Source organism: Plutella xylostella, chromosome 6 (genome assembly GCF_932276165.1).
Source record: "Plutella xylostella chromosome 6, ilPluXylo3.1, whole genome shotgun sequence".
NCBI classification, from domain to species: domain Eukaryota; kingdom Metazoa; phylum Arthropoda; class Insecta; order Lepidoptera; family Plutellidae; genus Plutella; species Plutella xylostella.
This window is the reverse complement of record NC_063986.1, coordinates 1,612,550-1,638,915: the sequence shown is the minus strand read 5'-3', so window position 1 is coordinate 1,638,915 and position 26,366 is coordinate 1,612,550. Positions and strand designations below refer to the sequence as shown.

Sequence of the window (26,366 nt, the reverse complement as noted above, 5' to 3'; positions counted from 1 at the left end):
GGCAAATTCAAAACAAATCATAACTTCTGATACAACTAGCGTTTTCTCATAAAGTGCCTTGTGCTAAGGATGCACAAATAACAAACAAACTTTTTTAATCCTTTATTTTATATTATAAGTACTATCACATAAATACTTAATTTCATTAAAAGTAAACACATAGGTAAGGTATGTTTATTCAACATACAGTTTTATAAAAATACTTTATTAAGAATACCTAACACTAAAGTACTTATTCTTAGATTAAGTACTTAACTAATTCTAATACAAAAATGAGTTAAGACTGCCGCAAGTTCATCTTTATTTATATTATTACTTACGGTAATTTTGTATCAGTTATTATTTAAAGTTTATTTTGTTCTTACCGAAAAAAACGAGCACATTGATATTGATTTTATTTCAAATTTATCACTAATAGATTGCCACCCTGTTTAGGAATAATTATCCTCCATTCTCCATTCATACCATAACAATAAGATAAACCTATAAAAAAATTAATTTAACACACCCTTTGATACATCAATATCACAAAGTCATACTATATTTTAAAATTAAAATAATTTGAATCAATTTAAACTTGTCATTATCACAGTGTCTTACTAATTCGCCATAGTTTTGAAAATCATAAAAAAATGTGTTTTGAGATGGATATGTATTTTTACCTAAGCATTCTAGTTTACAATAATTTTACTATGATTTTTGCATTATCATTCTCATAATATTGAGCTCTGTTATTAAAAATCGTGTCGGCAGCTGAAAACTTAGAGCCTCTCTATACAATTCGAATCCATTAGCCCAAATCTAGCCTCAAAAATTAATATACCTACGCATCCTAATTCATATTTTACCAATACCATGCATAGTTTTAGCAATATCATACTCAGTCTGTCCAGAATACTCTGTGGGCATATGCGAACTAATCATATTTTCCACTTTAGTGTTTCCAACTTCCTTGTTTTCGTTCAGTTCAAAAGCTTTGTTAATTGTTCCATTCTTCTCAGGTTTGTCCAATGTTTTCTCTTGTGAGGTGTCTGTTGAATTGCCGTCGACGTTGTGTTTCTTGTTGGCTAAATATAACCATCTGAAATGGGAAATGAAGAAAATATTTAATATGCTTTGTGGCTTAGTATGGCGTATGGCGACCCTACAGTTCACTTAAATAACGACTTTAGAAAGGTTCGTTGATGGGCAGTTCTTCTTTTTAACCTACATAACTTAGTCTCCATCAGTTGTGAAGAAAAAATCATGAGTTTTTAAAATATTTATTTATTTATTTATATTTCAGCGTGCATTGTACTAAAAACACAACGGCTGTGCACGTTTACAAAAATATAAATTTATATTTTTGTATTTAAAATTACGTTACAGAGTGGTAAATCCGCGTGACAGAGGTGTATTTCATACGAATCTTGGCTGTCTCCCGCCACTTCATCCTGCGCATATTTGATAATGTTACAAAAAATATATATGACGACATAAAATATAAAAATGAATTTAAACTCCAGAAGATATTACCTATTTAGTAAAACAAAATATATATTTTTAAATGATTTCAGAAATATTTAAAAAAAATGTTAAAAATTTGTCTCTTACTACCTAATGTTTTAGTAGTTACATTCTGTCACGTAGGTTGCCATTTAAAATATTTGTTTGAGCCACTCGTCCTTATTGCCATCGATCAGAGTTTAAGGTCTTCTTTTCCCCTTGGTAAGATTTCCCCTTTGAGATCCAGACACCGCGTATCGGCCACCCGCAAAGTGTGACAGGAGGTGCGTGTGTTTATTCGGCGACAGCTTCGTCACGTAGGTAATTGTTAAAATAAAATACAATTAAATTATTATTTTGTTATTTACTCATTGGTAATAACAATTACTTTGCAATCAACATGTGAATATTACACTTTATGTTACTGTTTAAATGCTAATCGACTTTTCAACACATTTTACCCCTCTGTCACACGACAAATCTGTCACATTCTTACAAAACACTCCAACCTGAGGAAATTCATCAAAGAAAAATTGAAGAGAAACTGTACGTTTTGGTTAAAGTAAGAAGCGAAAGGAACGTCCAATACACTTGCGCTGCATTAATAAAAAGTTTCGTTTGTGAAAAAGGTAATTTCGTGCTATTGTTCTCAAGAACAGACGATGAATGTGGTAGACTGTTTAATATGGTGGAGAATGATTTATCGGATGTTTGATGATAACATTAAAGTCCTTCCAGCTTCTAAGGCAATTAAAAAAGGAAAGAGTATTTTTTTCAAGTTCTAAGAGCCACTGCTGTATTTTCGAAATATGGCTGGTTAAAACTTTAACAAATTACGTAATTTTCCATTATGTTACTTAAATTTTAGGTTGCCGAAAATATTATTTGTGCAGATAAACACTATTTTATGTAGTTGGAACAAATTTGTCCTTTAAGTTCCTGAAATACGGATATTTCACTCTCCAGAGGTTCTCAAGTGTGATTTCATTAGTTATACTAATAATAAAGATATCTCCAGTAATTTTTTTGACTAACTTGAAACCATAATGATTTATAAGTAAGTTACTAAATTATTATTTTTAAATAAAACTGTTTTATTCCAAAACACTACCGCATATTTAATAGAATAACAACTATGTCACATCGTTTACCACTCTGTAACGATTGGTGTCTCCTGGTAGTCAACTTATTTTTGGTCGTTTATATTGTCTGTTATAAATAGTGCAACTTTGGAAAAATCATATTAAATATAGTCATTGATGTTAACGTCTATGCTGTTAATTTTTGACTGTAATTAGTAGCGAAAAAATATTTATAGCAAAAACAAGCTTCATTTTAGCTGAAATTGTGACAGAGTGGTAATAACTACTTAATAAATATTTTGTTATTACTAAAAATCCATTCCTTCATATGTTTTCTAAAATGGTATTTTGTTTATTAACGTATCAAAAAAGTTTCATTTTAATCGACGAAGACTCTCTCTCTCTCTCTCTCTCAGCCTTCCGTAGTCCACTGTTGGACATAGGCCTCTCCTAACGATCGCCACCCCAAACGGTCACCCGCCATCTGCATCCAGCGGCTTCCCGCTACCTTCCGCAGATCATCAGACCAACGGGTTGGGGGGCGACCGACACGCCGTTTGCCGACACGGGGTCTCCACTCCAGAACCTTTCTACTCCAGCGGTCGTCGGCTCTGCGGGCTACGTGGCCAGCCCATTGCCACTTCAGCGTGCTAATCCTTTTGGCTATATCGGTAACTTTAGTTCTCCTGCGGATTTCTTCATTACGAATCCTATCTCGCAGGGACACGCCTAACATAGCCCTTTCCATAGCACGCTGAGCAACTCTGAGCTTGTGGATAAGCCCTTTGGTGAAGCACCACGTCTCGGCTCCGTAAGTCATCACTGGCAACACGCACTGATTGAAAACTTTTGTTTTCAGACACTGAGGTATGTTTTCAGTGAAGATGTGTCGTAATTTCCCGAACGCTGCCCATCCGAGTTGGATTCTACGAGCTACCTCTTTATCGAAGTTGGATTTACCTAATCGGATCACTTGTCCTAGGTAGGGATACTGATCAACAACTTCGATGGTGACACCTCCTACAGTTACGGGCGATGATGAAACATGTTCGTTCGACATGACCTTTGTCTTGTCCATGTTCATTTTCAGCCCAACTTGTTTAGAGGCATCATTGAGGTCTGTGAGCATTTCGCCTAACTCCTCCAGCGTTTCCGCCATAATAACTATGTCATCAGCAAATCGTAGATGCGAGATATATTCGCCATTGACGTTAATGCCCAGTCTTTTCCACTCTACAAGCTTAAAAACATCTTCCAGTGCACAGGTGAACAGTTTCGGAGAAATAACATCTCCCTGTCTCACGCCCCTTTGCAACTGGATCGGTTTTGTGCTATGTTCGTGTAATCGAACTGACATTGTGGCAGCATTGTACATACATCTCAACACCTCGATATAGCGATAGTCTATATGGCACCGCTGAAGGGATTGAAGCATCGCCCAGAGCTCAATAGAATCAAAGGCTTTCTCATAGTCCACAAACGCTAGACATAAAGGTAGATTATACTCCTCGGTCTTCTGTATAACCTGCCGAAGCGTGTGTATGTGATCTATGGTACTATAGCCTTTTCGGAACCCGGCTTGTTCGGGTGGCTGGAAGTCGTCGAGTCTTTGCTCGAGACGATTCGTAATAACTCTCGAAAACAGCTTGTACACATGGCTCAGAAGTGCAATGGGTCTATAATTCTTCAATAGGGCTTTGTTGCCTTTCTTGAAGAACAAAGTCACTACACTTCTGCTCCATGCCTCCGGGCTTGTGCCTTCGAGTATGACGGAATTAAACAGCCTCCGAAGTGCTATTAAAATCGGTCTACCGCCGGCTTTCAGAAGTTCTGTCGTTATTCCATCATCTCCCGGAGCTTTGTTGTTTTTTAGCTGTTTGAGAGCTATACTAATCTCGTCTAGACTGACGTCCGGAATATCTTCGGTATAGTGTCGGGTGAGTGGCGCTCGGCTGTCGTGAGCACCGCTGGTAATAGGGTTTTGTGTTGTGGTGTATAACTGTCCGTAGAATCTCTCAATTTCTCCCAGAATTTCGGGCACTGATGAAACGGTGTTGCCAGTGTCGGTCTTCAGTTGGGTCAACAGAGTCTGCCGAACAGATCGATCTCTAGCAAAGACTTTGGAGCCCTTGTTTTGCTCTATTGCGTCTTGAATGCGCTTGCAATTGTAGCGTCTCATATCGCAACGTCTTGCTTTGGCGATCTGTCTGTTTAGACGTCTGTATTCGACCATATCAACTGAAGACTGCAACCTCATTTCTCTCCGTTCTCTTATGAGACTCAGAGTCCCATCTGAGAGTTTTTGAGGTCCTCGGTTGGTTCGGGACGAAAAATATTTCGATCCTACCTCTCGGACAGTTTCCACAAACCTATTATTTAAATCGTCAACTGTAACGCAATTCTCTAAACATATCAGGCGGTCGCAAAGCTCAGACTGAAAGCTTTCGGGATCCTGGATTTGAGCAGGAGTAGGACGGAGCGTGGACTTCATTAGACGGGAGCGTTCTATTTTGCAGTTTATATTCAAAGTGCCTCTTACGAGTCGGTGATCGCTGCCGGTCTTAACCCTACTGATCACTGAGACATCATTGAATATGTGCTTCTTATCCGTCAATATGAAGTCGATCTCGTTTTTAGTCTTCCCATCGGGGCTAATCCACGTCCACTTCCTTTGTGGCTTCTTCTTGTAGAAGGAGTTCATCATATAGAGAGCAGCACTGTGCTCTGACTAAGATCTGTTCCGTAAAGAAAATATTAATTTAATTATTAAAATCATGAATTAGACATCAAAAAGTGAAAAAATACGTTGAGTGTTACATAATTACGCCGTGAAAATGTTATCTCAGTGATAGTGAATGGATTCTTTGAGTAAATGCGAAGTGTTCAACAGATACAAAAACAAGCTTAAATACCAAATAACTTGTACCTAAGAAGAAAATTTTTGTGAGTAACCTGCATGAATTTATTAATCGCAACATAATTCATCCCTATATTTATCTATGGTGATTGGAAAAAGAACTTAAAGACAAATCAGCTTAAAAAAATACGGTGCATTCAAATAATTTATAAACAAACATCAGCTGACCAATCAGCTGTCTTCAAAGGTCGGCTACAGTAACGCCACCTAGAGTTATAACGACCAACTAAGTCAAAGGATCATACACCATTATTGAGTGAAAAAACACTAGTGACATCTATCGGAAATCACCTGAACTGCGTTGCATGCGTTCAATACTACATAGCACAGATGTCTACAAATACCAGCAGTGGCCGCAAGATGGCATCAACAGTCACATGCCAGATATGTAAGAAACGGGTTGATTCGAAAAATACCATGCACTGCTCGGAATGTCATAATTACTATGAATTTGAGTGTTCTGGATATTCACAGAAGTTGTTTCGTTTAAAAGATGCAGATTCTAGGAAACAATGGAAATGTAAAACATGTGAAAATAAAATTATAAAGAATTCTAACGTAACAATGAGAAAGAAATTGTCTCCAGCTAATTTAACAGCAAAAATAACTCATAGTTCATCGCAATCTTCACCTAAGATCCAGTCGTGTGATCTAACGGATTTGCATCTACTTACTCCTGGCAAACTATCAGATTCACCTGAAAAGTTTCTTTCAAGAAGTATGGAACATATACCTACGGAAACTGTACCGATCCATGAAATGAAGGATACTATCGAAATGTTAAAAGCACAACTGGCTAGCTCGCAGAACGAGTTAGACACTACTTTAATGGAAAATTATGACCTGAAAACAGTAGTATCCAAATTGAATAAAGAAAATAATACTCTAAAGCTATTGTGTCAGTCCCCGCTGCCGGAAAATAACTTAAACCTTAGACATCCTATGACTACGGTTATACGTCATCAGAACACAACCTTCACGCCACCTAGACGACAAACTAACTCACTGCATGGCGAATTGGTGGTAAATTTACAACGGAACATTATAGACTTAAAACAAGAATTGAAAGAAGCCCAAGATGAGATAATGAAGCTTAAAGACAAACTTAGCGCATTTGAAAATAAACTGGAATCTTCTTGTGTTTACTCTATATCACAAGAAATCGAATGTAGAGATATTACAAATCCGACATTTTCATCAGAGTATACACAAACTATGCCGGACTCGATACCGAAAACCCCGCTGACATCTCAAATAATGATTCTCAGTAACATCAAACGGAGAGACATTGTAAGTACAGCAAAGTCTTTGTTACCTGAACACCAAATTTGCCATTACCTATATGAAGGTGGCCATATACAACAAATGATTGAGGGATTAGAGAAGAAATTAGAAGCCTTTACACAAACCGATTACTGCATATTAATGATAGGTGAACATGATTTTAAAGTGACAAAGAACTACTCTCTAATTGTAGAGAATATTCGCGAAAAAATATTGTCTGTTCAACATACAAATGTCATTATAATGCTACCAACTTTTAAGTGTTTTGGTTCTGTAACTCTGTACAATAAGCGCCTTGAGAGCTTTAATAACCTGCTCTATTTGGATAACGAAATCTATCAATATGCTTATATAATGGACAGTAACAAAAACTTGTCATACTCGCATAAGATGTTTAGTTATATTACTCATCACATAAATAATTATGCACTAAATGTAATCTTCAGAGACGTGTCAGTATTAATATCACAAATTAAAAGACAGGAACAGGATGCATCATGTGAGTTAGTAAATTCAGAAACGGAAAGATCAAACCATATGTTTTTTCGCTCTTGAGGAACAATGCACCAATGAAATAAAAAAATGTAATCTTAGAATTTTTCATCAAAATATGTGTGGTGTAACAAATAAGAAAGATGATCTAGAATTGTATTTTCAAAATTTAGGAAACAGTAAACCCCATTATTTATGCATAAGTGAACATTTTCTTAATGAATTTAACGTGTCTTTGTTTAACCTGAATAATTATACTCTGCATTCATACAATACAAGAACTCAAAAGAGAAGAGGAGGAACTTTAATACTAGGATTAAATGGACGTCAGTCTGAGGATTTGGATATATGTAAAAAAATGTACAGAGTTAATAATTTTGAAATATGTGGTGTTAGAGACGATGAAACGAATTTGAATATTTTATGTTGTTACAGAATTCCAGGAAAACAGTCATTAGGTCCGTTTCTTGAACGACTAGAACAATTATTAGAGTATTTATTTGACAAGCGTAGCATAATATGTGGAGATTTTAATATTGACGTGTTGACAGATGGAGAGGATTTACAAAACTTCCAGACATTACTTAAATGCTATAACTTCCGATATTTGTACGACTGTGTTACTTTTGTTCGGGGTAGCGCGCAATCTGGACTTGACAACATGATAACGAACCTTAGTAGCGATGATTTCAGGGAACTCTCAACAGACGACAATGGCTTATCCGATGGCCATTTTGCACTTCTTAGTGAAGCAACAGTACCCATTCATAATGTAAACCAACAAACTCATAACGAGTTTACTATGGTACATCGAAGATCTTTTACTGAAAAAAATAATGATGTGTTTAGACAAAAAACTACGGAGATGAATCAGAATGTAGAGACAGTAAATGGCTACCTTGAATTATTCTGTAAAAACTTTAATGAATCATTTGCACTAAAGCCTAAAAAAACGAACCTTAATAAACAACAAAAAATTAAATGGATATCTAAAGGAGTGAGAGTGTCAAGTTTGATGAAGAGATTTTTAAATACTGCTGATAAAAGTTCAAACCATGAGACTATCACAAAATATCGATCTGTTTACTTAAATATCTATCGGAAAGTAGTTCGCCAAGCGAAGGCCAATTCTGTTCAAAAAGAAATAAACAAGTCGGGTGGGTCATCTAAGGCAATATGGAAAATTGCAAATAAGCATAGAAATATTAGTAAAGATACCCTAAAGTCAAAAATATTACTCAAAGTAGAGAACAACTTAGTTAAAGATCCTCAGGAAATAGTGGAAGTTCTATCCAAGCAGTTTAATACACATAACACTACAAATTTGACAAATACAACGGAATCAATACATATTCTCGAGAACTCTACAAATCGAGTGGAAAGAGAGCTTCGTTGGAAATATGTGACAGAACTTGAAATTAAAACAATAGTTAATAGAATGGAACTAAAAAATTCCTGCGGTTATGACGATATACCTATTGTAGTTATTAAACGAAACATAGATATACTCGCAAAGCCCTTTAGTCAATTATTTAATATCTGTCTGACCGAAAACATATTCCCTGACCAACTTAAAATAGCTAAAATTATACCTATACACAAGAAAGGAAGCAAAAATGACCCGAAGAAATACAGACCAATATCCTTACTACCTGTCCTTTCAAAATTGTTGGAAAAACTAATAAAAGCAAGACTGTTAGAGCATCTTAAAGCTTGTAATATACTAAGTAAGAGGCAATTTGGTTACCAACAGGGAGTTGGCACTGTTGAAGCAGTAGACGCCCTCACTTGTGAAGTAGTGACTAATTTGAATAAGAGACTTAAGGTAGCAGGTGTGTTTCTGGACTTAAGCTCCGCCTTTGACTGCGTAGATCATCAAATTTTATTGCAAAAGCTCGAGCACTATGGAGTACGTAATGAACAACTGAATCTTATAAAGAGTTACCTAAGTAATAGAAAACAATATGTAGAGTTGAAAAGCATTAATTATGGTGAAGAATTAACTTTCAATTCAAACTGGGTAGATCTCAAAACCGGAGTTCCGCAAGGCTCAATTTTGGGTCCAATATTTTTTATAGTGTTTATAAATGACCTAATAAACTATATTGGATCCAAGATTCCAGATGTGACTCCAATAATATACGCAGATGACACTAACGCTATAATTTCAGCTAGTAATATTGACGAATTAAATGATAAAATAAATTTGACTCTTCAAGAATTCTCAATATGGTTTATGAATAATAATTTAATAATAAATTCTGATAAAACGAATGTAATGCTATTTCAATCGACATGTGGTAAAAATGAAGTACTAAATGTAAAATTAAATGGACAACATATTGAAACTGTGGATGAAGTCAAGTTCCTAGGCGTAAACATTGACTCTCGTTTAAATTGGAAAAAAGAGCTAGTGAGTGTGACAAATAAAATAAGCTCAGCTTGCTACGTATTGCGAAGTCTTAGAAACGAAGCGACTATATCGCAATTAAAAATGATATATCATTCACTAGTTGAATCTCGCTTGAGATATAGCATTAAACTATGGGGAAACAGCTACAAATACAATATCACAAAAGCTTTTGTTGCACAAAAAAGGGCCATAAGGATAATTTTTAGGATATCTCAACGGGAATCATGCAGAGATTTTTTCATTAAACTTGGAGTCTTGACTGTTCCTTGTCTTTATCTGCTAGTTCTACTTTGCGATATGGCTAAGCATCCTGAGACGGTAGAGACTGACGAAGAAAGACTATTTAGACTGACAACAAGAAGGAAGGACATCCCCAGCAAGGGTGGCGCAGTTCTGCCAATGTTGCAAGTTTATATGCACAGTGCTCAGTACCAGAATACGCGGTTATTTAATAAATTACCCTTACACTTGAAATCTGTCAGCAAATACAATCACTTCAAGACAAATTTAAAAAAATGGTTATTAAAGAAATGTTACTATTCTGTTAATGAATTTATAAATGATAGATCATGTGAATAATTATATTTTAATAATTTACTTTGTTTAATGATTATAATATTATTTAATTGTATTGTAAATGCATGTTAAATTAGTACCTACTTAATTATGTAAATATTCAATGCGATATATGTTGCTCAGAATAAAATAAATTGAAATATAGAGGCCCTCCTTCTCCAAGAAGTCAGCCAGCATTTGCCCACGATGGTTCCGGACTCCAAATCCATGTGACCCCACTTTCGTCTCGCCGCCTTCTTGTTTTCCGAGTTTCGCGTTAAAGTCTCCCATCACCACCGTGAAATGAGTAGTGAACTTACGCAGGGCAGACGATACGTCTTCATACGCAAGTTCGACCTCATCATCGGTGTGCTTAGATGTGGGTGCGTAAACCTGTATGACCTTCATTGAGTATCGTTTAGATATTCTCAGGATGAGGTACGCAACCCGTGTCGACACACTTCCGATTTCAACGATGTTGTTGACGAGGGACTGGTTGACGATGAACCCGACACCCCCTTGGGACAGTTGGTCGCCCTCCCGGTGGTACAGCAAGTTTCCGGACTGGAGAATTTCCGTATCCTCTCCCTCTCGTCGGACTTCGGATAACCCTATAATGTCCCATTTTAACTTGCTGATTTCCTCTTCCAGCTCCTCTATCTTCACGTCTTCCCTCAGTGTCCGTGCGTTATATGTTGCCAGGTGCAAGGGTCGGTTGGGCTGGTAGCCGACTCTCTGCCGGAGATTCTTCGCACCCCCTGCCCCGCCGTTACCGTGACCGCTACCGGAGTCCGGGATAGCGGGGCTGCCGGGGACTGGGGGCCGGGGCTTTGTTTTTTCCATCATTAGGAGGTGTATTTGCCATAATCACCGCGCTTGGCAGGCGTGTTGGTGATTCTCCTTTTTTACGGCGGGAGATCGCCGCCTCTGCTAGGAGAGGAGGTCGGGTCGATTTACCGCCGCCCGACATTCGGCGTTGTCACTCGTTAGCACCACCCAGGGGGCACGTGTAGGGTAACTAGGGTTTGTACCTACGGACGTGAGCGACAAGCCCCCCTCGACGAAGACTATTTCGTTAAAATAAAATAAAAGATTCTGTGACGAAGGTGTAATTTTCTTTGCCTTATCCACGTATTATGTTCTGAAAATCTTGAAAAAATACTTAAACTTCGCGGCCAACCACCTTTTTCGATAGAATAGAAATGTAGCTATCATAAAAATTATTAGAGTTCACCAAAAAGCTAAAGTTATTTTTTTCAAATTCGGGATAATTTTTTATCCATTATGTAGGTTAAAAAGAAGAACTGCCCTGATACAGTTGAAGTCTCAAGTCGTCTCTAGATTATCCGTAGGAATGTTTATTAAGATGCGCTGAATGTTTCGTTATACAACCTACTTATTGCTAAGTAGGTAGGTACTACATTTCATTTGTAAGGCTGTTCTCACGCTGCTACGCATCGCGTTGCCTTTGAAATAACTGAACGTTGCTTGTAAATACCGCACAGGCCAACACACATAAAACGCATCTATGTGCGTTCATGAGTTCATACAATTCACGCTACACGCAGTGTGACGTGCGGGTCAATGTGAGATCCGCCTAATAGTTATAAGCAGTAAGTTCATCATCATCAGCCAATAAATATTTTTTGATTTAATCCTTTATTGCACAAATATATAAATAAGTGTACAAAGGGTGGACTTAATGCTAAAAGCATTTTCTACCAGTCAATAATCATCGTCGTCGGTCAGAAAGATCCCCCTATCCGTCAGAAAAAAATCTATTTATACGAAAAATAACATTTGACTTTGACTTTTGGTCGTCAATCGTAAGTTCATAAGTAAACAATACTTACAAGAATATAACCACAGCGGGTACAGTCAGCCCTCCACCGAGCAGGAAGAAAGCTCCCGGGAAGGTCTTGATAGTGGCGGTATAGACCGTCGTGTACATCGGAGCGTAGACCAGAGGCATCATGGCTTCTGCCACGCCGAATAGGGAGTTCACTTTGCCTGGAAATTAAACAAATCAGTCATAGCTTTGTAAAAGCGTTTCTGAGAAATCTATAGTTTTGCAATCGTTCTGGTGGAGCTAATCGTTTTCGACGAACCGTTCTATGGGCGAATGATTTCTTCGTTAAAGCAACCATCTTCAAACAGTGCTTTCGACGGACCGTGCTATCGGAAAATAGTATTTCGAAAAACGATTCGGAGCTTCTTCTACTGGCAATAAGCACTATCTATAATGTATTTATGCCATCATCTGTCCAGGTCCACTCTGCGTCATTCGGTCGAAAAGCTGTTTTATTCAGTTTAAAGTTTGTTACTGTTATATGTTTAAACGCAATTAATGTATATATAGAACTTACCTAGTTCATCCTTGCACACCAGCTTGGAGACCATAGATCGCATTGCTATAAAAGATGTCCCGTTGAATATCTCTATCAATGGAGCTGGAAAAAGCAAATTTAAATTATATTAGGTTTCTGTATGATTTGCAATCACAAATTAGCATGTAACTGTGATGTAAGTAATTAAGTAAAACCCTGTTTAATATCTATCTTATAGCTTGAACAACCATTTTTGAACAGGTATTCGAAGGGAGGCCATCCGGTCACGAATCATTAAGATGTCCGATAATCTCCTGTCTTGGCAGTTAAATATTTTATCTAGGTTAATATAGTATCTGAATGTGTTACATACCTATGTATATGTGCCAGGTTTTCGTCGAGAATGCGTACATGAAGCCAGATAGAATCTTGCTCATACAGGAAATTACGCCGATGATTGCGTCATCGAATTTCAACAGATGACTGAAGACACCCACCGAGAATAGAGTACCTGAAAATGTAAAAGACATTTTTACAGTAGATATAATATTAATGTGTAAAATATTACAAGATAGGTAGACCTACACGGAAACAATTATTCTTATCGTGTCGCTAACCCTAGTGTTTGTCAACAAGTGTTGAAAGCTCAGGGTGAAAGGATTGGTATGTCAGATTAGCGTCAGTCGTTGAATGTCCAGGGTGCGCCGAACAGATATCAGGAATAGTTGAAACTCCTGAACTAAATTAAGATAATTATACTAATAAAAACGAAACTTACCGACTAAAGAAGTGCACATGGCGTAGGTTGAGAATACGCTGAAATCCACCTCGTTCCAGTTGAAGCGAAACCGAGTGAACAAGTACATCACCGCCATTTCACCTGAAAAAAACCAATAATTATTCAAAACATCAAAGAACGCTAGAATGCCAGAGGTCCGAAACATGCTTGTAATTTTCTAGGAAGTTATTTATGGTCAAGTAGGTAAAAAAATAGTCAACACAGTATGATCGGCAAATTGAATTCACATAACATCACAAACATTGTTTCTAAACCACTAAGGTACACGTGTAAATGATTGCTCATATACCTAGTTACTAGGTTTTCATGATAGGGTTGAAGCTTCAACCTATGGTTTCATATCATTGTCTCTGCAAGGACATCTTGTCACTCACTATCTGATGCATCTACGGGCAACAAAAGAAAATAACTACATTCAGAATTCCCATCCCATTGTTTTGGACGGGTATTGTACATAAATAATAGAGTTCACTCGTAATTGTAGATTCTAAACCTAGTTTCTGCATTCGTTGAATTGAGATGTCATGGCTGAACAATGAATATGGTAGCATCGAAGTATCATCGTCATTTCAGTGAATTTGACTAGATCCACAATAATATTAGACTAGGTGCCTCTAGTCTGAATCTGATGCTATAACAGTGACTGCATGCATACCTATATGGGCTATATTACTGCTATACGTTACAAAACTTTATCCGTTCTAAAGTGAAGCATAATACACAACCATGTACTCAACTTTCCTCATACCCCATCCATCCAAAACCTCACCGTAATCTCGAAAGTACCAGGAGGGCAAAGATCTCAACAGCTATCCTTACCATAGATCGGGCCAATCACAACGCACAGCACAATGACCAGCATGATGACTCGCAGCCGGCGGTTGTTGGGGCCGTTCTTGAACGCAACCAGGACTGTTTCCTTCACGTAGCGAGTGTCGAAGAACATCTTGAGCCATTCCCGCCAGTTTTCTGCCGGTTTCTGAACGAGGAGTTTGGTGATTAGAGTTTATGAGATGTGTTGCTGTAGGTTGGGAATGTAAGGAATGCTGAATGTGGGAAATATGGAGGGGCAAGAACAAATATATAATTATTAAATTAAGTACTGAAAAGTATAATTATAATGATTATTATTATTTATACTTTATTGCACAATTTACAATCGTAATAATGTACAATCAGGTGGACTTAATGCTAAAAGCATTTTCTGCCAGTCAACCTGCAGGAGGTACAAGGATCAAAAGTGATAATGTATTAATAATTATGTAGAGTTAACAAAACTTTTTTTATAATATTCTCTACTCGTGATTCCGAGTCTAAGGATTCCCACTAAAGATAACCCTTCTGAAGACTTGCCTAAGTATATTTTTTAGCATCAGTTACAAATTGAATCCATAATAAAATTTACTGAGTTTAAACGGTAGTAATATTATAAGGTAGGTAAGTAGGTTCTTAAATCATGGTTTAACTAGTTAATTAACAGTAAACAATTTAAGTACTTACTTACTTAATTAAAGATTCTTCATTAAGTTATTTTCCGTTACTATCGCCTGAAATTATAACGCCTATAACTGATTTTAATTTTAGCTGTTCTAACGACATTTTTATGGACTTTACAAAGGGGACTTTTACGTACTTTTTAGCCGTTGCTAGGTTGATGTACTACCTCCTTACACCCAAAAGTTACTCAGTATGTTGGTTACGTATGGGAACGTCACTGATAAAAATGAGTTTGTTTCTTTTGTACTTTTTATCACTTTTATCATAGTAAGGCACATGCAGGTGCATTGAATATTCTATTGTTGTTATTATTAACTATCGTTTATGTTGTTGAAAAATGTGGCCATCACTATCACTGAACTGTGACACTTAACTGGGTCAAGTTGATGGTTTTTCTCGGTTTATGCATCGTTTATTTTTAACTACAAATAAAGTACTAATTGATTACACCGCCGTGACAAATTACAACTAAATACTTATCAATATCTAATGGGTAACCTACCTACCACCGTCGTTAAAATAAAACATCAAACACAGTTTATATCGTAAGCAACTAATAAAATTGCCGTATTTTTTTTTGTTAAGCCTTCTAACTACATATACTTATATGTGTCCAATGATACCAACTGAAATAATAGCAACTACCTAGTTACAATAATAACATTCATAACTAATCACTGGCCATCGGCTATCACTGCTTATTATGTTTGTAAACGCATCGACACCTCTTGAGATTGAGATAAACAGACGAAGGAATAACTGATGCATAGAGAGATAACCAATAGACGAATTAGACCATGATAATTACCTAGGTACTATCGATAGGATAATAATAACACCCGCAAGGTCTATGTTATCTGCAATCGAGTTAAGACCAAGAAGGTCTGCCTATATACAATGATGTTCTAATAATTAAAAAAAACGAGACATAATATATTTAATCTTGGATTTGTTTCTCAATTGTAATGTATCATCGAGCGTAAATAAATAAATCGGAACATAACTCACCGTGCTGCCTTCAGGCCGCTTCACTTCCTTTATCCTGCAGTACCCATACACGAAACTCAATATATACAGCGAGGCACTTAACGAAAACACACCATACAGTCCAATTTTCTTCACTAGAATACCACTCAAGGCAGCGCCCACTGGCACCCCGACTGAATAAAACAGATTCACTATCCCGATCCTTAAAGTCCTTTGCTCCTCCGTCGTGACGTCAGCGATGTAGCTGAAGATTCCAGCGAACATGGTGAACCAGCCGCCTGTGAGGGCTGGGAATATTGCCTCTGTGACCGCAGCCACTTCCACAGACAGCTCGTAGAAAAAGTACGTGTTTATGATTAAACCGACACTCGTCAGGAACTCTCCTATGATTGGCAGTAGCATGCAGATCTTCCTCTGGCCGACTCTATCACTGTAGGCACCGAGGAAGATCAGGATTCCACAGGGTAGAAAAGATTGCAGCACTGTTTTCCACCCAGCAACGTGGGCCACTAGCGTCTGCACCGCTTCCTCTTCAGCCGTGTAATTCGCCGTGTCACGTCTTGTCAATGCGTCACAGATGTGGTCGGAATACCCTAGGTTGACTCTACACGCTTTCTCCAAGTAGAGATTCTGTGTCGCCAGGGCTGATAGAACGGAAGGCATCACGTAGCAAGCCAAGATAGGCTCCACGGTGATCATGTTCATCATGTATCTGACTTTCTGGAAGAACCCCAGTCCACTCCAGCCGGGGTCTTCGAGTTTCTCGTCATCTTTCTTCTCCTGTTTCTCCTGGTCTTTGTGTTTCCCATTATTATATTTATATACATTGAGTTGCTTTTCATTTAAGTCGTTAGGGCCGTGTTCAGTTTTGTTCTTCTTGTTCATTTTTTTAACTTCATCGTTTTTGGTTTCGGCCGCCATCGCTGAGCCTCCTGAAATAGAAGGAATGATTATTTGTTTGCGAATAACAGTTGGTAATTATGTTTCTCCCTCGTCATGTAGTCTGTACCTTTTGTGCCTTTGATGGGTAAATGCGTTAATGTACTGAACGCCGGACGTCGTAATCATTTCATTATTGCCATAGTACTTAGCGTAATCGCAGGCGAGTGCTAGACCGGACTCGGGTTTACCTAGGCAGCCACAATAGTCTTATCAAACACTGGGATCGTTGTTTTTAACTAAGGCACGGAGACTGAGCTATTTTTATTAAGATATCTCGGTGAGCAGTTCTCACAGTGATTCCGTTGGGTATCTAAATAATGCATTATATGTTGTGCACGTGAAGCTAGCCCGTGATAGGACACGGAAGAATCGCTGTTGTCTGGTTGTTGAATGAAGTTTTAATTTAACGGTTCGATTACCGGTACCTTCCGGCTCTGACTGGGCTTTGACAATGCCCCGGTGACCGGCAGATTGTGTGGGCTATTTGAACAAAACATAGCTGTATCTTCAATGTAACAAGTGATTTTGTAAAACGTTAACAGTACCAGCGGATCAAAATTTCGCTATCTATCCTTGTCATCAGCTATGGCCTGAGGCGCGTACTGCTCAACTTTGTGATCTTTAAATGCTCGTTAGGATTTGGCCAAGGGATAAATTATGCCTCCGCTGAAACGTTGATCATAAACACGTAAATTACCAAAAAAAACTGTATAAAACGCCGTGATAAAGCAAACTACATCTCAATAGCATCATTGCAAGATGCTTTAGACGCAAAAAAAAGTCGCAATCATGGCCGCTAGTCTCGTGGTTCCGGGTTCGAATCAAGGCTCACACTAAAAAGGAAGAACATGCAGACGCAAAGGGAACCTCACGAGTCGCATCTCGTATGCTTAATTTAAACATAAGGTCTTGGACAACTTTATAAATAACTGAAGGTTAAGGTAAAGGCTAGCGGTGCATTCGTAAACATTTTATTTGTACATTGCACTGTTTACGATAATTTTACCTCAAAATCTTATCTTATTGCATCTCGCGCTTGTAATTCCTAAAAATGTCTCCAAATACGTATAAAGTACATGCTTATCTATGCTATCCTAAGATTCCTAAGTATAGTCAGGTCATTTAAATTGGTGGTGGTGGCATGAAAAGACTCTCTACCAATACTTTATCTGGCTAATTCTTTTAATAGGTTGACAAACCATAGTCTTCTAGTGTTAAAGAGGAAGATCATTATCACTGACCGTTTCACGTTGACACTGCACGTGACTGTAGTCATCTTTGACCCCTAATTTATGTCCCAAATTTGGCAGTCAATGCTTTTCCTTTGTAGTGACACTTCGTTTATTCAGATCGTGCGAAGATAATTACGCGGGACTGCAAATGCTGGCCAAATAAGGTTGCGGTTTGTGATGGTGAACTTCAATAAGAGACATCGAAAAAGTTTCAAAGTGTATATGAATCCATACTGAAAAATAACGTCACCGAAACGAATTTTGTATGAATTGCTTTTTTTTTTTTAAATTCAAATTATGTTTAAAACAAAAGCTATTCACAAATAAAGACGAGTTGTGTTACCACCTTAGGTACTTATCTATACACACTTTATTGTATACAAAATTAGAAATAATAGGTACAAAAGGCAACCCTTGATTGGTAACCGCAGACACTCCACACCACACGGTATTTAAATGTAGAGTATTCTTCAGGTATTTGACAACATGTGGTTAAAAAGTAACTATATGTAAAATAAAGTAGGTACGTAATAATTCAGCAAAAAGTAACAATTTTATTGTTTCGTCCACGAGACTCATGAGAACTCTGTCGCGACCGGAAATGATGATGGCATTTTCACGTAATGATCACAGAAAAAAGTCACATGGAATATAAATATTATAAATACATAAGTAGTTATATGTATTCATATGTTACCTTTTTAAACTTTAATTTTTGCAATAATAAGTGTGCTTTGTTTGTGTAGGATAACTGTAAAACTATTTTGTTTTAGTGGTTTTCCATCTTCAGATGTGTTTTAAAAGCCCCTTTTTTGATTTCGTCATATCGGCATCGTACCACTATAACATAATTTGGCGGTCTATCTGCTTAGATATTCGACCGATTCTGATGAATCATAGGGCATACCCAAAACACTCTAGAACATTTTTATCAATCTAACAACATAAACCCACATGGAAGATTTCAGTTTTAAAAGGCTATCATAGGTACAATCCACAGATACTGAGTTCAAACTTATAGTACCCCTATTTGGTTTGAGGTTAAACAAAACAAACATTAAAGCGTTGATGCTAACAGGACTACAGGAATGTAACCTGCATACAATCACCATAACTGGATCTAGTTGTCTGGAAGATTTCCAATTTCCATCCGGTTTAGAAAGGAGTTCGGAATCAGTGATCAAGTGCAAATAAACTAATCAGCTAATCACTTTACTTTGACGTCTGTCTGTACTAAATTTACCTACTGATTACATAGAACCAATAATTGTCGGTCGATTTTTTTCACCATCATAGATGATAGTAGGTAGTGTTAGGTGATAGAAGTGATCGACATTTCATAGTAATAAACAAACAAACAAATGACCGATTATTATTCAATTCAAAACCGCTATGCTTTTTACCTACTAACACACAGTATTTGGCATACCTACTCGTAAATTTAATAACTAAAATAATGTTGATGATAGATAGATATATGGGACGCCATCCGGCTAGATGGGGTGACGACTTGCGAAAGGTGGCTGGTTGTGATTGGATGCGGAAAGCTAAAGATCGCATCCAGTGGCGTGCTTTGGGAGAGGCCTACGTCCAGCAGTGGACTGCTATAGGCTGATGATGATGATAACGTCATAGCGCGTAGCGAGTAACACCGACTTTAGCATTTTCACGCCTTATTGGTATTAAGTATAGCCCCTAAACAGTAAGTAAAACCTAGTTAGAATTTTCCGTTGGCATAGTAACTATCGGGTTCCTCTTACTGGTTGAGTCAGTATACAGAACTTATTGTATCATCTAACTAAGTAACTCAACCTACATAATCCTTTCACCACTTCGACAAACCAGATCTAGCATCCTAACTATATATCCTAACTAATAATAGAAATGCGAAAGTAACTGTGTCTTCAGTCTATCAGTTTCTCTTTCACGCCAAAACTACTGAACGGATTTGAATGAAATTTGGTTTAATATGGTCTAGAACCTGAGAAAGAACATAGGCTACTTTTTATCCCGGAATTCCCACGGGAAAACTTTTTAAGGCGAAGCGAAGCTCGCGGGAACAGCTAGTTACTCGTAAATCTGTCCTGTTTATAATATTAGTAAAGTAAAGTACTTATAGTACTTAATTAAATAAAAATAAATGTCCATACAGAACCCTAGCAGTCATACATATAGTTTAGGCACTAGGCACGTAGCTAACCTACAACAGAATACTGTCTGCAGTTGCAATCAAAATACCACGGTTCATGGCTTCACGCGCCGCCGCGACAGCGCTATGTGTATGTTCACTACTACGAAAAAGTCCACGAATGATCACTAGTCACTACCAATCTTTTCGAGCAGGGAGAACCTACTTAATAAATCGCTAGTTAACAGCTGTTACCTAGGTGTTCTTAAAATCTCTTAGAAATGTTTCCCGTGGCCATACTGGGAATTGCATACGGAAAACATGTACAGGGCGGGCCAGTGAAAAGTTTAAATTTTAAAAATTCACAGAAAAAAAACTATAAGAAATATTTCAAAACATATTTTTTTAATATACCTACTTAACGTCAGAAGTCGGGTTTTTTTTAAAATAATAATATTGTTCATATGACCACCGTCGCGACTTTGGCATTCTTCCAAACGAGAATGGAAATTTTGTTGCATAGAGACCTCGGTATTGCCATAGGAAGTGTTACGAGTGTTTCTGTCCCCTAAGCTATAGGAATTTGAGGTTAGAATTCGATAACGTTGTTCCAGCAAGACGAAACCACTTGTTACACGTTAATTGAGTACATGGCGGTAGTTCTAGAAATTTTACCGGAAAAGCTGATTTCACGGAGAGGCGATATCCTGGCCACCCAGGAGCTCTGACCTAACGAAATTTTATTGTTTTAACATCGATCCGTCAAAAGAACTGATTAAAAGTAACAGTTTTTATTTAATTTTAACTTGATTTTAACGTTACTTAAAATGTAGAATGTATTTATTTAAGTTACTATTAATTTATTCACATGTTATTTACATATTTTTTACTGAGATAAGGCACATCCATCTAATACTTAGTTAAAATAGTCCATGCTCTTTGTCAGCTCTTTGTACTTTTGGAAAGCAGTTTTTTTATCAAACTTAAAAGTAAATAATTTATTCACTTACAAAAAAATTTATAAGTCTACAATGTAGGTACAAGATAATTATCGTGACTAGTTATTTTGAACCTGGAAGTGTTTACAAGTTCTATATACATAAGTATTGTAGGTAGGTACCTATTAATACACAAACGAGTATGTTCGCTGTACAAACATTTGCGGTGGTGAAAGTTCAGTCGCGTAACTTTTGGCAAGGACAAACGCTAAACTAACATTAGCGCATATTACCCTTTAAGTACCTGGTCCAAAAACTGCGAACTTGTTTCCGAACATGCGAAAAATGCCCTACTACCAGTTGTATTATTGATGTATATACTATTACTAGGACAGTACATAACCTTTATTGTAATTAGCTGTTTCAAGTACTTAAGTAATCTATTATTGAGCTTTGTTGTATCATAAAGCTATATTTATCATATACTTATTGTAGCTATTATTTACATCGTATTTAACGGTCACAATCATTAGAAGAATATACCTATAGTTGGTACTTATCAGGTCCTATGACTCTGTGGTCAGAAAAGCAATTTTTGTGGAGACGAATCTAATAATTACCCCGACATTGTCATTTTGTGCAAAATTGCCTCATTACATTTAGGAGCATCCGCTACTTGGCTCGATAATGACCGTTGCTAAGAATACAAACGTAGATTAACTCCCTGATCGTATACAGTATGTTGTTTTTCGGACCCGACAAACATTAAGGGTGGATTCTACGAGTAATTTCATCGAGAAAATCCCCCATATGTGGGGGTCTACGTAACTTAAATTTAGATTTTCTTCTTCTTTAAGAAAATCATATCTCGAGATTTTTAAACGCCTTACGGACATGAAATAAAATGCTTTTATCCGCAAAAAGTCATCTCTATCCAATAGAATCCACACTTAAAGTTCGAAACCTTCGTTTACGTTGCATATCGTCAACTGTCACTGTCAAAATGTAAGGCAAATTTGTTAGTTTCAAAAGTGATATTTGTTTTTTTCCATGTTAGGTGGAATTTCACCAAACGCTAAACGTATTTAGTAGCCTGTCATACGTCTGTCAGTGCAAAATTTATTTAAAATTTGATTTAAATACTATTTTATATACGTTTAGCGTTTGGTAAAAGTGACCCTTAGTGTAGTTTCGAAAATGGTATCGAATCCTGTGATCGCACCTCTGCTAATGCTCATTCACAATAAAAACGGGATATTTTGCAACTGCACAGTGATACGATCGTGAACTCTGTCGGTCGCATCTAGGGCCGGCCTTGGCCCGCGTTGCCTAACCACATAGAGCTATAGACTCTACCTTGTCCATAAACGAACGAACGACCGCTTTCATGCAATGAGCACGTTTATTGCAAGGCGATAGAGTCGTGGTTGCGCTCCATAACTTCGTTTGGTCGATAGAGTGACCCCCTGCAATTACAGGCATGGCGATGTGCACTGACGTGACAACCATTGTTTGTTGGTTTGTTGATAAAACATGCTCCGGTTATCGTTTAGCGGAATCATGTAGGTATGAATCTGCACGGTTCTTTTAAGTAAGCGTCCACCTATCGATGTCATACGCAGCGGATTCTTTGTATAAAAATTCACACAAGTGCGTCCACTTCATCGACATATCCGACGACGCCGTTTCACTATACATTTATGAAAATCCGTTTGGTCCGATATCATAGAAAGCAGTAGCGACGTTTAGTTTCGACAGTCGCGTTAATTGTATGCTACAGCTTTGGTGCTTTTTCGGTATTATTTTATGACGATGTACTGGTAACATCGATTTAACCAATGACAGAATATGGATGGAAATGATACCTTCGTTTGCGAAACTTATAATATCTACTATTTATTGACTTATATTTATGAAACTGTTAACTGCTTACATAAAATAAAGTGAACCTTAGATTCTGGTCTCTGTTCATTCAGCATCAATAAGCCCTACACCGATCTACCTTCTAACATATTCCATTGTTAGGTACAAACAGTTCACATACATACGCTATTTATGTTACTGATTTGCAAAATGTACACGTAAATTGAGCATATTGTTTGCAAACGGATAACTAGGCACCTCATTGTGCTACATAAATATTTTGACAATGCTACGTAAACATTGTTGAGGATAACTTTTAAGCATGGTATTTTTTCCGGTATACTATAATTTTGTGTTATTTGTAATTTCTAAAGTAATTTTCCCAGTAGATAAATACTATTATATTTTTATGTAGCCTTTATTTCTGTCCTACTGATAAGCAAATTAAGACCTCTTTATAAACTTTCCGCCGTTCGCGATCATTACTTGTGGTCCCTTCGACCATTGAGCCAAAAACCTACAGAGGTCACCGGCCGTCTCCGTCTATGACTTCCGCGACGCCGAAGTCCATCACTGGGCAACCCTGCTCTATGGTGTATTTGATTTAGGAAGGTCTTCAATACAAGACCTCATTGTCTTAAACACCATAGGCCGCAAGAGCTTTAACCAAATATCGAAAAACCTCGATGGAAATTAATGGGAAAAGGTAATCAGGTAATGGCGACCAGATCCTTTTTTTGGTGACAAAATACTGATTGTGAATGTTTGCTCGTCACTCTTGTATGGCAAGATTAACGCGCCCTTAAGATAATGCCTAATTATCAGCATGTATGTCCTACCTTTGTAGTTTCAAAACCGTTATCCTTGTGCCGAATGTTTCATAGATAGACATAACATAAGCATAAGTATATGATACTCAGACTCTTGATTATATAATAATGATTGCAAGGAAGATAAATATCTATTGTGAATTATGCAGAAACAATAATAACATTGATGGTCTTCAGGATGTTTGAGAAAATGTCTACCTTTACATAAATAAACTTTGAAGTTCCGTTATAACATTAATGTTACACTAAGGGTGGCATACATAATATATGGGTACACTACAGAATTCCGAATTACTTTTTTACGAATATGAAAATAACGATTTTCATAATTACGAATTTCAGAGTTCCGAATAATTCACAATCCCGAATTTTTAGTTTCCGAATAGCGAAAATCACGAATAGTATAATAAACGAAATTTCAAACAACACATTTATTAAAATAACGAAAGTCAATTTTCCGAATATTATTATTTCGATGTTTCCAAAGTACGATTTTTTATTATATCGAATTGTTAAAATTACGAATTCCGAAGTTTTAGTATTCCGAAAATACAAATTCCGCAATGTTTCTTAGTGAATAGTCAGTGTTTATTAACAGCATAATCCGTATACAAACAAAAATAAATAAGCTATATTATATGAAACGCTCCGCTCCGCTTCGCTGCGCTCCGCTTTGTTTTTCGATATCTATGTGCACCTAACACGCTCCTCCTCGCTTTGCTCGTCGTCGCACCTATCTTTAGGTTTAGGTCCTAAGCTTTTTAAGATGAAATACCGTAAAAATCCGAGCAATTGTATTGCTTTGTTCTGTAACTTAACAACAAGTACTAAAAATAGTTTACTATTTAACAAAACTTGACAAACTTTGTTTACTCTATATTTGAAACGCTCCGCTCCGCTTCGCTGCGCTCCGCTTTGTTTTTCGATATCTATGTGCACCTAACACGCTCCTCCTCGCTTTGCTCGTCGTCGCACCTATCTTTAGGTTTAGGTTCTAAAGTTTTAAAGACGTTTATGCGTTTTTGTCAAAATCACGAATTATCATATTTCCGATCGGGATTTTAAATTTTCGTGATTATAATAAATCGGTATTTTATTTTTCGTATATTAAAGTGATCGTATTTTTTAACGTTCGTATATTTAACAATCGTAATAATAAATATTCGTGATTTTAATATTCGAAATTATAATTTTCGTGATTTTTATAATTCGGTATTTTAAAAAATCGGTATTGCAATATTTCGTAAATTACATATTCGGTGTTATCAAATTTGGAAAAAAGTTTTTCGGAATATTTGGGTGTTCCCATAATATATTTTACTGACTGTAAAATTTTTAGAAAGAAGAAAATTAAGTAATTTTAATTATAAAAGTTCCACTTACGGTGAAGGAAAACATCGTGTGGAAACCTGCAAATCTAGATTTAGCACATCTAGATGTATTAACCCACCAACCCGCAGTGGACCAGTGTGGTGGGAAATGGTACAAGCCTATGCACAAGGACATGCACAAAAGGTTCCATTCGACAGAGAATAGAATAGAATAGAATAGAATACATAACTCTACATAGATTTAAAATAAGTACAGCTGAGTACTAACTCTACATTCATAAGAACCCAGCTAAAATATTTATATTACTATTAATATTTGTGAAAATTTTATGCATAATTATTTTAATAAATTATAATTAATGTTTACCTACAACAAACCTAGAGGCACAAATTACTTACTGTAACTAGGTAGAGTTACCTTATAAAATATGCATAGTACCAAATTATAGGACCCCTAATCGTATTGTAGTCATAATTGCTAGTAATTGGGATGTTATTATTTAACTACAAACTCTAGTAATTACTTACAAGTACTTAATTATTTCTTACCACTTCATGAATACTATAATACACAATAAAACACATCAAGTACAGTTAAACAGAATTACTTAATAAATTTTATCAACTTTATAGAAAATAATAAATTTTATCAACTTAATAGAGAGTCTCAATCAATCTACCTATATAATTATGTAGGTAGGTAATATTGTTAAATATATTTTTTATATCTTGCATATTATGCAGTGGGTGTTTGTAGGAATCTATCTATGTATATACTTTCTATGTTTGCAGAAAACTAAAACAAACAGTAGTCAGTATCGCTTTCTCATTTCCATACGCACACCGAACATACATTACAATCATTAGTATTCGTAGGACGATCTCCTTTCTTACCTTTTAAATCCTTATTGATTGATCACAGCATAAGTTTCATCACTTTCACCTTCTTATTGTGTCCTCGAACTTGCTCGCCATTACCCGCTAAAATACTCTATTTAAACTTTATTGCAAACCAGTTAAAAAACTATCAACTAGTTATTTATAGGTATTTATTTTTAATTCGAACGCGTTCTATTTTTAAACCGAGATAATTTTTCAAGAACTGGCGACGGTTGACGCGGAACTTATTCTATTTATTTTTAAAAAAGCGCGCGAACTCTTTGCTGGTACTTGTAGGTACTATAGACACAGTTGATGCGCGCGCGCAACCTTCTCCGCCGATCACAGGTGGGTGATTGCAACGAGCCAAGCACTGCTGGCCACC

General features: G+C 36.7%; 1 protein-coding gene across 1 annotated transcript; it reads right to left on the bottom strand.

Annotated features, from left to right (window-relative positions):
* Positions 1 to 189: 189 nt before the first annotated feature.
* Positions 190 to 26,366, bottom strand: LOC105381906 (solute carrier family 46 member 3). The gene is made up of 8 exons (XM_048621575.1): positions 25,997 to 26,366; positions 15,860 to 16,770; positions 14,174 to 14,333; positions 13,334 to 13,435; positions 12,929 to 13,066; positions 12,595 to 12,678; positions 12,082 to 12,238; positions 190 to 1,081 (listed from the first exon to the last, which is right to left on the bottom strand). Exons 2-8 carry the CDS (start codon positions 16,757 to 16,759, stop codon positions 838 to 840), a joined length of 1,785 nt encoding a protein of 594 aa, XP_048477532.1. The 5' UTR covers positions 16,760 to 16,770; positions 25,997 to 26,366; the 3' UTR covers positions 190 to 837.